Source organism: Drosophila willistoni (assembly GCF_018902025.1).
Source record: "Drosophila willistoni isolate 14030-0811.24 chromosome 2R unlocalized genomic scaffold, UCI_dwil_1.1 Seg167, whole genome shotgun sequence".
In the NCBI taxonomy this organism is placed as follows: domain Eukaryota; kingdom Metazoa; phylum Arthropoda; class Insecta; order Diptera; family Drosophilidae; genus Drosophila; species Drosophila willistoni.
Genome location: NW_025814050.1, coordinates 17,489,272 through 17,501,629, shown reverse-complemented (window position 1 = coordinate 17,501,629; position 12,358 = coordinate 17,489,272). Strand labels below are relative to the sequence as shown.

The following is a 12,358-nucleotide window of genomic DNA, read 5'->3' as shown; positions in this document are numbered from 1 at the left end:
AATTATTACAACTACGTCACAATATGGAAAAAGTTGGTTGGGTAACTCAAATAACTAGATTAATCATTGAAGTCTGTTTTATGGTATTTTTTTGCGCCTACTTCATTGAGTTTTGCAAAACTCCCAATGATTTGGATTTTTTGATATGTGGAATTTTGATTGGGGGATACAGCTCAAATATGATTCGTGTCATCTCAATGGCCCAGAAGATCATTAAAATGGAAAATAGAATATTTGATAAACTTTATGTACATGAATTACGTCGAATATCCCAACGTTTGTCTGCTAAAAGAGAAATTTTGGTGAGTTCTTTTGTTAAATGTTCATAATTTTTAATAAGATAAATTTGTAATTTTGCAGTTAGATCAAATGCAATTGAAACGATGTGCGCTGAGCCAAAATTCTGTGACAATTTTTAACTACATCTATGTACAAAAATATATAATGGTCGAGATTTTTAACTTCATTGCTGTAAATGGATTGTTTTTTAGCTCTTTGGTACGAACATACCCATCTTAAAACAAATAAATGCAAATTAAAATATTATTGCAATAAGTAAATAAGGAAATAAAACTTGTCTAATAGTAATAGAAAGAATATACAATAATTAAATTCCTCATCAAAGGTTAAGCCTCAAAAGCACTCCAATTTATTTAGGGTGTATTTTTAGAAAAACTAAGGATAGTTTTACAGAGAACTTATCTGAAATTCTAAATTAATAAAACTAACAAAAACATGTCCTTAGTAGATTATCTTCTCAGAAATTGGCAACACATTGCTTAGTGAAGACATTAATGATGATTAAAGTTAGAATAAATACTATATAATATTCCATGTATTATATTTCCTGTGTTATGGATATTTTGCTTTTATCCATTTTATTTTTCCGTGTTAAGGAGATATTTAAAGTCTATCGAGTAGATAGTTTAGCGTTTTTATTTATGTATACAGTTCACAAAATATTCAAAAGTTAACCAGACAAAAAATCAAGTATACGCACCATGGTCCAAGTAAACTTATTAATTTTTTCTGTATTGAATAAAATGTAGTTTTCTATGACAAAATAATATGAGGAACTCATAGAAAACCTAAATAATAAATAGTAAACAAGTAAGCAGATTTTTCACATTATCCTTCTCTGTGAACACCTAGTAATGGGAGGCTATAAGATACATATTCAGGTATACAAGTTTTTTAATTATACCATAATATCAAATAAGTAATAACAAAATTGTAAATTGCAACATCCATCAAAATAAACTTTTAATCTCGTTTACATAAGAAACATATTTAACAACATTTATTGTGATTTACAGAAAAATAAAAAGGGTGTAGATGTAATTAATAAGTAACCTTAATCTTCAGCAAATTCATGCGATTCCTTTAACTAGGGGCAGCAGGATTTGGGTCGCACCATCATTTTCATTATTTTATATGAATAGTACCGACCACGCCAGTGCTCCCATGTTAGTCCTGTATCACCCAGGTCTTTTCTGTAATCACCACCATAGTACAAACCGAATAGATTACTAGAAATAGAAAAAAAGGAAGACAATTATTATATATTATTAAATATTTTGGGAAAAAAATACCTCCAGGTGCAAGCATTATGCCACCAAGCACCACGTCTTTTTGCTACACAAGACTTTTCGTTATCTCTATCAAAAGTATAAAACTGTGCATTCTTGTGGGCAAAAGCAGCACCCGCATCTCCAGAATAGGCTCCCAATTTACTCATTTTATAGAATTCCAGTTCATTTTCAATGTAAAATTCATCATATCTAGCAAATCGCTTGTTTCCATTGAAATCTTCTAGATGAATGTATAACTCGTGGGCCTGTGATTTGGTTATGGCATGCAACTTATCAAGACCTAGAAAGAAATCAGCCGACAGGTCTCCAAAACCATTTTTAAAATCTTTCCAATTTCTATAGAAATTCAATTCGGCATTCGATCGACTGGCTATTACAGCATAGCCAGCTCCTGCTATTTGAGCATTACACAAAACTGGGAATGGCCTAAGACCTGGAACCGTAATTTCGTAAATGCCTTCCACACCAAATTCCTGGGGGCAAGATGTCAAGGTCTTTATATTTTCAATTGAACTATTAATGAACCGTTATGTTAGAATATTACATATGTAGGTCTAAAAATTTGCATATTTGTAATCTTACCTTATCAATGTCGAACTATTGTCACCAATCACTTCATCTGTGAACTTAGAAGTTGGTAATATTTCTGCATTTAAGCATTTAATAATTGTCAGGCATGATACTGCCAAATAAATCCAAACTACTTTCATTGTAATGCAAAAGGTAACTGACAATTCTAATCATTAAAGTCCCTTTTTATATGCAGTTTAATGCGCTGCAATTTGAAGAGTCTGCTGATATTTCAAGAGCCGAAGATTATATCACGGTTTGGAAAAACACTTCAACTGATTAAATGCTATCAGCCATTGATTTGTTATACTTGTTAAGGTTGGTGAATTAATTACTTTCTAACAGGAAGCTTTTTGATAATGTGGCAAGTACTTATGTCAAAGTTCTGCGAACTAGATAATGCATGTGGTAGATAATGGATTTCAATTTAAAGTACCTTTTTTAATTGCTTAATCAAATGCTTCTGAAGTTGGAACAGAGCTGTAAGACGATTGAAAACTCGACTTGAAGGAGGCCTTTATATTATCATTAAAGGAAGTAATTGAAATGTTAACAAAGGAAAAATAATTTTCAATCTTAAAGTTTTAAAATGTAATTATCTATGATATCATGTTTTCCAAAAAATCTATTTATATTATACTCGTATCAGTGTTCTGAGGGTTTCCATGTATATATTGCTCTTAGTCTTCTCTGCAAGGAGTATAACTAGCTTTTTCGTACTTTTGTATAATGTTTATAACAAATTTTTAAAATTATTGTTTTTCTAGCTAATATAAATAATTTTCGAGCTCATGGAGGGCTTTTAGAACTATGACAAATCAGAGTGATAATTTGTCGAGGCAATGTGAAACTGAATTTTAATTGACTTTAAATTCCTTACCCACTGCAGATGATGGCATGCAATTTTTGATTAAATCTAGCCTCCAGGTTTTGTCTGTCAGTAGGTGCAATGGATTCAAAGGGCTAGAACGATGGGGATGTGTTTTGGGATTGGGTTTGGGTTGATTTTTGTTGTGGAAAAACCTGCCCACAGATTTGATATTACGAAAATGCATACAAAGCTTGACATAGACTACCGTTGGGGTGCAAAAACATACACACATAAAAACACACACACATACACTTCCACATGAACTTTTACATTTTTGCCATAAAATAACACCAGAGGGCGCTGTCAGCAGCATAAGCTTGGCATTTCCGTTTTTGTTTTAGTTACAACTAACTACATTACATATATACACACACACACACACACATTTACATCTATCTATGTGCGAGTGTGTGTAAACCACATATGGTGATGGTTTTTGAGAGCCGGCGGTACGCATTGCCAGGCATTTGCATTCAAATGCATTTAATTAAATCAACTAGAACCAACAGGAAAATGCAGAAGCAGCAACAGTATTCAACATATCCATACTCCGGGACTCGCAGCAAGCTCAAACCTCACACTTCGTCCCCCCTCACTTTATCATCTCACCATTCATCTATTCAACTCTTACCCTCCCCCCTTTCCACCACATCCACATCAACGTTATGAGCCTCATAACATTTAAAACGAAATTTATTTTGTGTAAATTTTGCCAGGTTCGTTAGTTTTAATTGTGTTTAGTTTTCATTTTTGCAAATGCAACTGAACGACTGAAACAGTGGTTAAAACTACTGTATACATATATGTACATATACACGCACACGTGCACACGTACAATCTAATATACGAATCAAATCAAATAGATCATATTTTGGTATATCATATTTTTATGGGAAAATGTCAAACAAAAATTCCACAAATATGTTTTCCATTTACGCAAAATCCTTTAGTCAGATGGAGAAAAATAAATGTTTGAATGTCTGCAATCAAATGCTGAATATTTTGTAAATTATAGTATGTATTTATTTGTCAATTTTGATATATAAACAATTTTTTTTTTTTTTGATTGACTAAAAAATTATCATTTAATTTGCTATCTTGACTATTCTATTGACAAAGTTAGAATAACGTTAAAAATTGAAGGAGCTAAGTAGAGAGATAAGTATGAAAATCGTAGATAAATACTCAAGTTTTCATTAACCCAACCCAATTTAAAGTAACGTTCGATTATCTTCTAAATAATCTTCTCCTAAAATGGGGCATATCCACTGTACTAGGAAATTGTGTAGTTTCTGCTTACAATTAACTTGGCCAGGAAATGTTTTTTTTACCCTTACTCAGATATGTATATATGTACATACACTGACATACATATATATATATATTCCAATTCTCTGTTTTGTGTTGATGCTTTTTCTGCCAAATTGGCAGTTTTCGGCATGCGGTTTTTAAAAACAAGCAAAACCATTAAATAAAATATAAAGCAGTCAAGAGGAGAAAGAAAACACACAAACACACAGAGGGAGAGAGAGAACCATTGGAGGCAGAATTCGAGACAGAGTCAAAGTCATTCCAGATTGCCAACCTGTCCGGAGGCCAATCCCAGTGTCAATTAGCCCCATCGGCTGGTTACATCGTACCCGCATCAAGCTGTCAGAAAGTTAAATGTGAAAAACTCATTCGTATCATTTATTTGATTATCGCTAATTGAAGCCAACAAAAAAAAAAAAACTCTGTAGGTAGGGAAACATGCCCAAATATAAAGAAAACGAAACGAAAACCCCATTCCACCTAGCCCCATTCAATTTCATATTAATTTTTGTGGAAAAAAAGGGGTACAAGGTTTATTAACACTCGACTGCACTTTCTTTGTGTCAAATAAAGAAAAGTAGAAATGAAAAGAAAAAGCCTACAAAAAGCAGAAAGAAAGAGAACAAAAATATACGATAACAAGAAAACATTTCCTTTTTCCTCTAGAGCTCTCAAGTCATTGAGATAAAGTTTAGAAAAACGAAAATTATGTTGCTCGCTTATTTTTTTTTTTTTGATTATCAAAAGGAAATTCTGCACGACTTAATCGAAATTTCTTGGCGCGATGTAAATGTGAAGGGAACAGCAAGAAATTTCTCCTAGTATTATCAAAAAGTGGGTGGCTTTAAAAGTTGCAGAGTTTTTTGATAAAATATAATGAAAGTTCTTTATTAGTTACGGTTCTATTTACTATCTTTCCATCTCCTTTTTATCTTCTTATAGGCAACTCTTTCTTACAAAAGTTAAAGCCTAAATTGAGGTAGCATTTTCTTCTTAGCAATATGCAGGCACACAATTTTTTTAGCTTACCAACAAAAAATATCAATATTTTATGAAGACCAAAGCAAATATTGAATCAAAATGAGTCAACGTTAGTTATTGGCTAATTCGATAGATATTGATGTAGTAGAGCTACTTTTTTTTGCTGGCCTATTATAAATTAGTTGTTGTTTTTTAAGTATGACCGTATTTGGCTAAGCACTATTTGTGCTTAAGACTATAGAGTCTTCTTTTTTGATTATCTGCCACTCCCAGAAGTTGTTAAACCACCGCCTCATCACATTATCATAAGACTTATATATGAATAAACACTGTGCCTTATTTACCTATTAAATTAATTGAAATGTTTCTGTTGGACAAAGCGCAAAAAAAAAACCCATGCTGACTGTGTCCCTTGACTCCAATGTTCTCCAGTCTAAGACGCACCCAAAAAGCCTACGCAAGAATATTAGTTATGCCCAACCTCTGCACCCTGCCAACATTTTCAAACAGCCATTAGCGAGCAGCGAGGCATAATTGTGGCAACATTTAGCATCATTATTTTTGTTACTTATCTTTGATCTTAATAGTTTGCTTTGACAATTTTGTTTTTTTTTTTTTTATTATATATATATATTTAATGTGATTAATTAATTAAAAACAGTCCTGAGATCCCCAGAGAGTAGACAGAGACACACACTTACATAGAAAGTTTGAAGTTTCTCTAATTGCCTTCAATCAAGAGGGACAAAACCCGTTGACAGTGACACTTGGACAAAATATTTATCAAAAGCAACAGCAACTAACACAAATGATAGCCTACCGCAAGGAGTTATGAAAAATGAAAAGATCCCCATCCAAACTTCTCCCATTCTCTTGCTCTCTCTCTCTCTCTCCTCTATTGCTCTGTTGTATGGGCCATTGTCTTTTGTGAGGCCTTTTGAAAAATGAAACCAGGTGAGACAGTACAGTCCAGACAAAACCTCTTACGGCTGTTGCTGCGGCTGTGGCTGCTGATGTCATTTATCAGCCGCAAAGACAACAAAAAAAAGTACCGGCAGCATCATTTTAACTTAATAAACAATCATCAAGGCTGTAATTATATAACGGTAATGTTATAATGAGTGCCCAGACAATACATCAAGGTCCTTGTTTGCCTTGATAATTGAAAATGTTTGTAATTTTCGCCCGACTGGACTTTTCTCTTTTGCTTTCATTTTGGGTTTATTTTTGCTTGTTTTTTTCTCTGTGTTTTTTTTTTCTTGCTGCTCGCTCATTTTTTCACAAACTTTGCACTTTTATCTGTTGCAAAAGTTTTGTTGGCCTTTTTTTTTTTGTTTGTTGCTGAGAAAGTTTTGCGACAGTTTAGGGATTAGCAGCGCCCCGAAGTAGGCAACAGCACAAATAAATAAATACCAAAAAAAAAAAAAAATAAAGAAAAAAAACTGATAGAATGAAAGAGGGACAAACGGAGGGGAAAAAAAGAACTTTCAGGTCATGTCCAAATTTAAGTGCTGAAAAATTTGCTGGATTATGTGGCAGTTGATGAATTTCTAACTCCGGGGAATTAGACGTTAATGTTGTTGTCAGCCAGCAAGAAAGAAAACAAGAGAGGGAGAGAGAGCAATGCACTAATAGATATGTCTAGCAAAAAAAGGAAAACCACAGAGACTGTCTGACATTTCGATATAGCCAAAGTTTCCATACTCTTTCCAATTAGTTGCAGTAAGTAATTCAATCGATTCTTAAAGTTCTAGTTAAAAGTTAATGACATTTGCTCAGAATGGTTTGAAATTTGTTAAACTTTTTATACGTATTTATATTATTTGAAAGGATTTTTGAATTTATAAATTATGGGAATTCTATATAAAAATAATAAAAATTATAAATGTTACATTGATTTCACCCTCATTTCATTCCAATTTAATTATACATCAGTGGCAAAATAAATCAGGATAGGGAAAGGACCTTTTTACACACACACACACTTACACTCACACACTGCCAAAGTTTTGATTATCACTTGCAGCCCACGCACCGTGAAAAACTTTTATTCCCACCATCTTTTTCTCTCTTTTCCCCTGAAAAAAGAAGAAAACAAAAAAAAACGCAGCTGTCAGTGGGTCTCGGCGGTCTGAGCCAAAGTCTTGGCGGTTTCTGTGGCCTATTAAGATAAATTTCCTAACGCATTTTACGCCTGCTTATTATTTTTAGACCTGGCAAAGTTTACCTTTTAGCTCAAGTCGACGTTAAAAACTAACAACAAAAAATGTACAAAAAAATATAAACAGAATCAGATGAAGAACTCAAGTTGCGGTTTACTGGGAATTGGAAAAGTTATGAAAATAGCTTATATAGTCTTATATACATAATATTTTATACATATGTATATGCATATATGTATATAATGCATAGATAAATACCCTACGAATATATTTGTTTCTTTTGTTAGGCCATATTAGCAGTATTATTAGCAAAATTATAACCTTTTTGGATTCAATAAAAAGTTGCAACTCTTAATCGGGTTTAGCCTTTCATTTTATCTACCAATAACTAGTTCATATTGGCATATTGGCAAACTAAACTAAATTTTCTTGAAAATATTTAACATTCTTACAATGTTTTCTAGTGTGGAAATCCTAAATAAAGAATAAAAGAATCATCATCTATTTTGAAGGAAAATAAATATAAGTCTCTTGATTGAACGCTAGCTCAGCTTGAGAGATAATTTATAAAATATAAATTATAGAAAAACATAAGGGAACATTTCAAATTTGTCGAAGTTAATTCAAAACCTATTTCCTATTATAATTAAATTGAAGAATTCAATGAAGTCTAAGAACAGAACTGCTTCATCCAAATGATGCTTTGGACAAATTACTAAGAAAAAATCTTGTATAAAATTGTTAATAGTTTTACTATAGCTATTAGATACCTTTCCTCCTAAGTTCTGGAACCTTTTGAAATTCATCCCATAATTTAATGGTATCCAGCCTCATTTTTCACCTGCAGATTACCGATTTTTTTGTGTTTTCCCATGTGGATTAGAATGTATGTGGCCTATGGCTTAGGGCTCTTTTTTAATGCTATACTATACTAAGCTTCTATAGTATGTAGATTACAAATTTAATTTATTCAAAAGATTCTTTGAAAATCTTTCTTATTCTATTTATTCCAGAACATATTGTTATAATGGATCTTAGGTCCTTTTTAATACAAGATCATTCAGATTATAATTGATATTTAAGATGTGGAACAAAATGAATGTTACCTTATGTAAGAGTAACTTTCTGCACACGGACAAGCTAACTAAATATCATGATGATGTGTATCCAATGTAGCAGCTGCCGTGAAAATAATTTTCGTAACCAACATCAGACATAAGCCCGAAGCTGTTGCTCTGGCAACAACTACATTTTCTAACTTTATAAAAGCAAAGACTATAGCGAATGGGGGTGTGGAAGGGATTTCAGGTGTGGGCGGTGTACAAAGATGGCCAAGAGGAACTTTCTGCTAAGTCCCTTGTACGGGCCAGGCGCTTTGGCTGGCCGTTTGCGCAATTTAACTAAAAGCTCAATCAATCATCTTAGGTGGCGTCTGCCTCCTCCATGGCAATGCTTAATTTGTGCTCATCCTTTCAATTCACCTTCTACACTTCTCTTCTTCTGTTTCTTCTTCTTCTTCTGGCTTGCTTCCTTACTTGCTTCCTTCCTTTTCTTTCTTACCCTACATCCTTACACAGGCGTCTCGTCTTTATCACTGCATCCGCGGGCTCCTTTTGTCAATGTTGTCATAGCACAACGTTTCATTCCCTGCCGCCTCTGTTGGCCTCAAGAAGTTTTAAGCCGCTTTTCGGGCGCTTTTTGAAGTTTATCTGCTTCGCTTCTCTCTACCTGGTCCGTGGATTTTCCCAAATTTCGTGTTGCATTTGCCACACACACACACAGTTATTTGCTTAGCTGCAAAAGGGTTGATTATTAGGCGACGGCAAACTCTGAGAAATTGTTGCGGCTAATGCGCCCAAAGGCGGCTTATAAGGGATATTCAAAGCGGAATTCAAGTCGATGACCAGAAGGACAAGATGACATGGCTTTAAAGTAATTGCTTGGAAATGAGCTGAGCTTTACCCTGATGGCCAAGCAATTAAATATATATATACATATATATATATAAAGAGGAACAACTAAAAATTTCCATTTCTATAAACGATGAAACGAAAAATTAAGAAATTTTCCAGTCTAACATACAGACAAGAAGGGAAAAAAGTATAAGAACTGGACTAGCCGTGGCTTAACCAGCAGTAACAACAACAACAACTATAAGAATATAATTATGTCTGCTTTCTGCAATTATTTCAATTATAAACACAAGCTGTTGCATTTTGCCAGGCACCACAGACACAACACCAGCAGCAACAACAACAACAACAACAAACAGCGACAACAATAAACAATGGAAAAGTTGTTGCCGTTGGGGGACATAAAAAAAATCTACTTGCATACTTTTCAGCGCAAGCTTGCATAAAATGAGCACATTAGCCTAAAAGCAGACAAGAGGCAGCGCATATTCAGTGAGTGAGCGAGAGAGCGATAAAGGGCGACGAGATGGTGAGTGAAAGAACAGTCGTCGAGGTGTTGGACTGTACGAAGATGATGAAGAACAAGGAAGACGCCCTGGCTTATGCAGTAGTTTTTTTCCCCCCCACCATGTTTAATGCTACACATGAAGAAAATTTACAGAGAATAACGAAAAAAAAATACTATATCTTGAATGAAAGGGCAAGTACAGAACACTGTACGAATTAGCTAGAAATTCAAATATGTAATAGCAATATTACATTTATGACTGTTTAAATGAGTAATCTGAGTATTAAAGAGATGCATACCAAATTATATTAAATAGTTATCAAAATGTATGCTAATTAAAAATTTATATTGTTAATCAAGTACACCCAATTCATATAAGCAAATCGAACTTACTAGAGCTAATCTATAACAAAACTTACTTGTCTTTGGGTTTCTGTAACCCTTTGATTACTTTTCTTATCTTTATTTTACTTAAGTCGCAGTTTAATACAACCTCTGAGTAATTGATTGGAAAGCATACAATAAAGTTTCCTGCTCCCTACGGTTTTTTTTTCCCAGTGTAGTTTAGCTATAGCTTGTTGCATATGCATGTCTGGGGCATAAGAGTCTGGACAGCTAGAAAAATAACAACAACAACAACAACAACAACAAGAACATAATTACTATATAAGCTGAACAAGCCTGGGCTGACTTTTCACTCTGTCTCTGTCTCTGATTCTGACTCTGATGTTTGTTTCTTTATTTTCTTTGCTATCTTGATACCTATTAAAATATATATTTCGATATGGGTATATTTATGTTAAGAAAATGTTGGGCACAATTAACAAATTATTTTTTGCCTAATCTAATCTTCATTTACATAAAATTGATGTGTAAAAAAATAAACTTTTTTTCACTTCCATATTTCTACGTTATGCAGAATGCTCCAATTAAATTGAAGCAACGATTCAGTTTAGTGCAGGGTATCTATGAGTCATTGCTTTATCTTAATATGTAACATGTTTCGGAATTGTTTTTGACTCACGTTTTCTGCAGCAGCAACAAAACGCAGAATAGCAACAACTTTCGAGTTCATAATAAAACTTTTACTATGACAGTAAAATTTTAATGAAATCACTGCAAAGCTGCAAAACACTTGTGCTACAAACGAACCAAACGAAGTTCTCTCTCTAGAAGAGACTTTTTCCATGCGCCCCCCACCCTATATGAGTCAAGATATATGTATGTATACACATTCATATATATCTATATAGACTACTTACTTTTGTTATTGTTTGGTACGTGTAAAGTGCTGAGAGAAAAGATGCTGCTCGAGGGTAGCATAAGAATATAAAGCAAAATAAAACAAAACCAAAGAAAAAGAAAAATATATAGTAAACTGGTGACTTGATTGTTTGTTGTGGCAATTTGTTACACATTTGAAACATTTATGGAAGAATTGGGGTGATGGTTGTTTTAATTCTGTGATTTATAAATCAACAAAAGAAAGTTATGTAAACTTTAATGCTAATAATTTTGCATTAGACGGTGAAAAGTTGTTGAGTTCAATTTGGTAATTTAATGCTCAGAATTAATTCCAAAATGCTAAACACTCTATAATTATTCAAACAGATATTAATTTAAAAAAAAAAGTTAGTTTCTTAAGCCTGATAGTCCATATATGCCTATGTCAACGTAGCGTATACGTAATCAGAAAACTAAAAAAGAAAATTTGAAATTTAAGGAGGCTTATACATACATACATGTGACAAATTTTTAAAACCAAAAACCTGGTCAACATATCTCGCCCGATGAATGTTGAGCTCGTTAGAAGCTAAACTGGAATACTTTTTTAAAAAGAATAAAAGGAAAAAGGTGTTTTTGTATTAAATATTATTTAAATTAATGTAAATGTTTTTTATTTAAATATTTACAAATAATCTTAGTTCATCCCTCAAACAAATTAAAATAATATTTTGTCTATTTGATATCGTGTTGATCAACTGAGCATCGAGTTTTTTCAATGGCCAATGATAAAAAGTTTTCAATATATGTATACAGAAACAAAAAAAAAAAAGCAAAACAACCGTCACACGGGTCAATTTGTTATTGTTTTATTGTGGGTCTACTAAAATCGTTGCAAACATTATCTAGCTTTAGATTAAAACAACGGACTTCGCATAAATTTGCTTATATATGTATAAAGTATATTTATATATACTTCCGGCACCACATATTATATGCAGTGCCTTTGAAAAATTTGATGGAATCAAGCTCAACGAGGGGAACTTAAAAATTTATCTTACAATTTTCTCCACATTTATAAATATGTCATTCACTAACGTATGTACATTAGGGCGGGTCAATTGAAATGGTGCAAAACAAAAAGTTTACCAAAATGTGATTCTCCAAAGAATTCTAAGAAACTTTCACCTTTTGAGATTTTGTTTTATAAGGATAAGTGAGATAAT

The 12,358-nt window shown here is 32.9% G+C and overlaps 2 protein-coding genes across 2 annotated transcripts in view; one reads left to right on the top strand and one right to left on the bottom strand.

The window, feature by feature from the left end:
- LOC6642254 (discoidin domain-containing receptor 2) overlaps positions 1 to 12,358 on the top strand; it is a 180,986-nt gene that overhangs the window by 146,547 nt on the left and 22,081 nt on the right. The gene's annotated exons all lie outside the window — the stretch shown is intronic.
- LOC26529616 (techylectin-5B) lies at positions 1,273 to 2,317 on the bottom strand. The gene is made up of 3 exons (XM_015178463.3): positions 2,175 to 2,317; positions 1,593 to 2,105; positions 1,273 to 1,529 (listed from the first exon to the last, which is right to left on the bottom strand). The coding sequence occupies exons 1-3, from the start codon at positions 2,300 to 2,302 to the stop codon at positions 1,388 to 1,390; spliced, it is 783 nt and encodes a 260-aa protein (XP_015033949.1). The 5' UTR covers positions 2,303 to 2,317; the 3' UTR covers positions 1,273 to 1,387.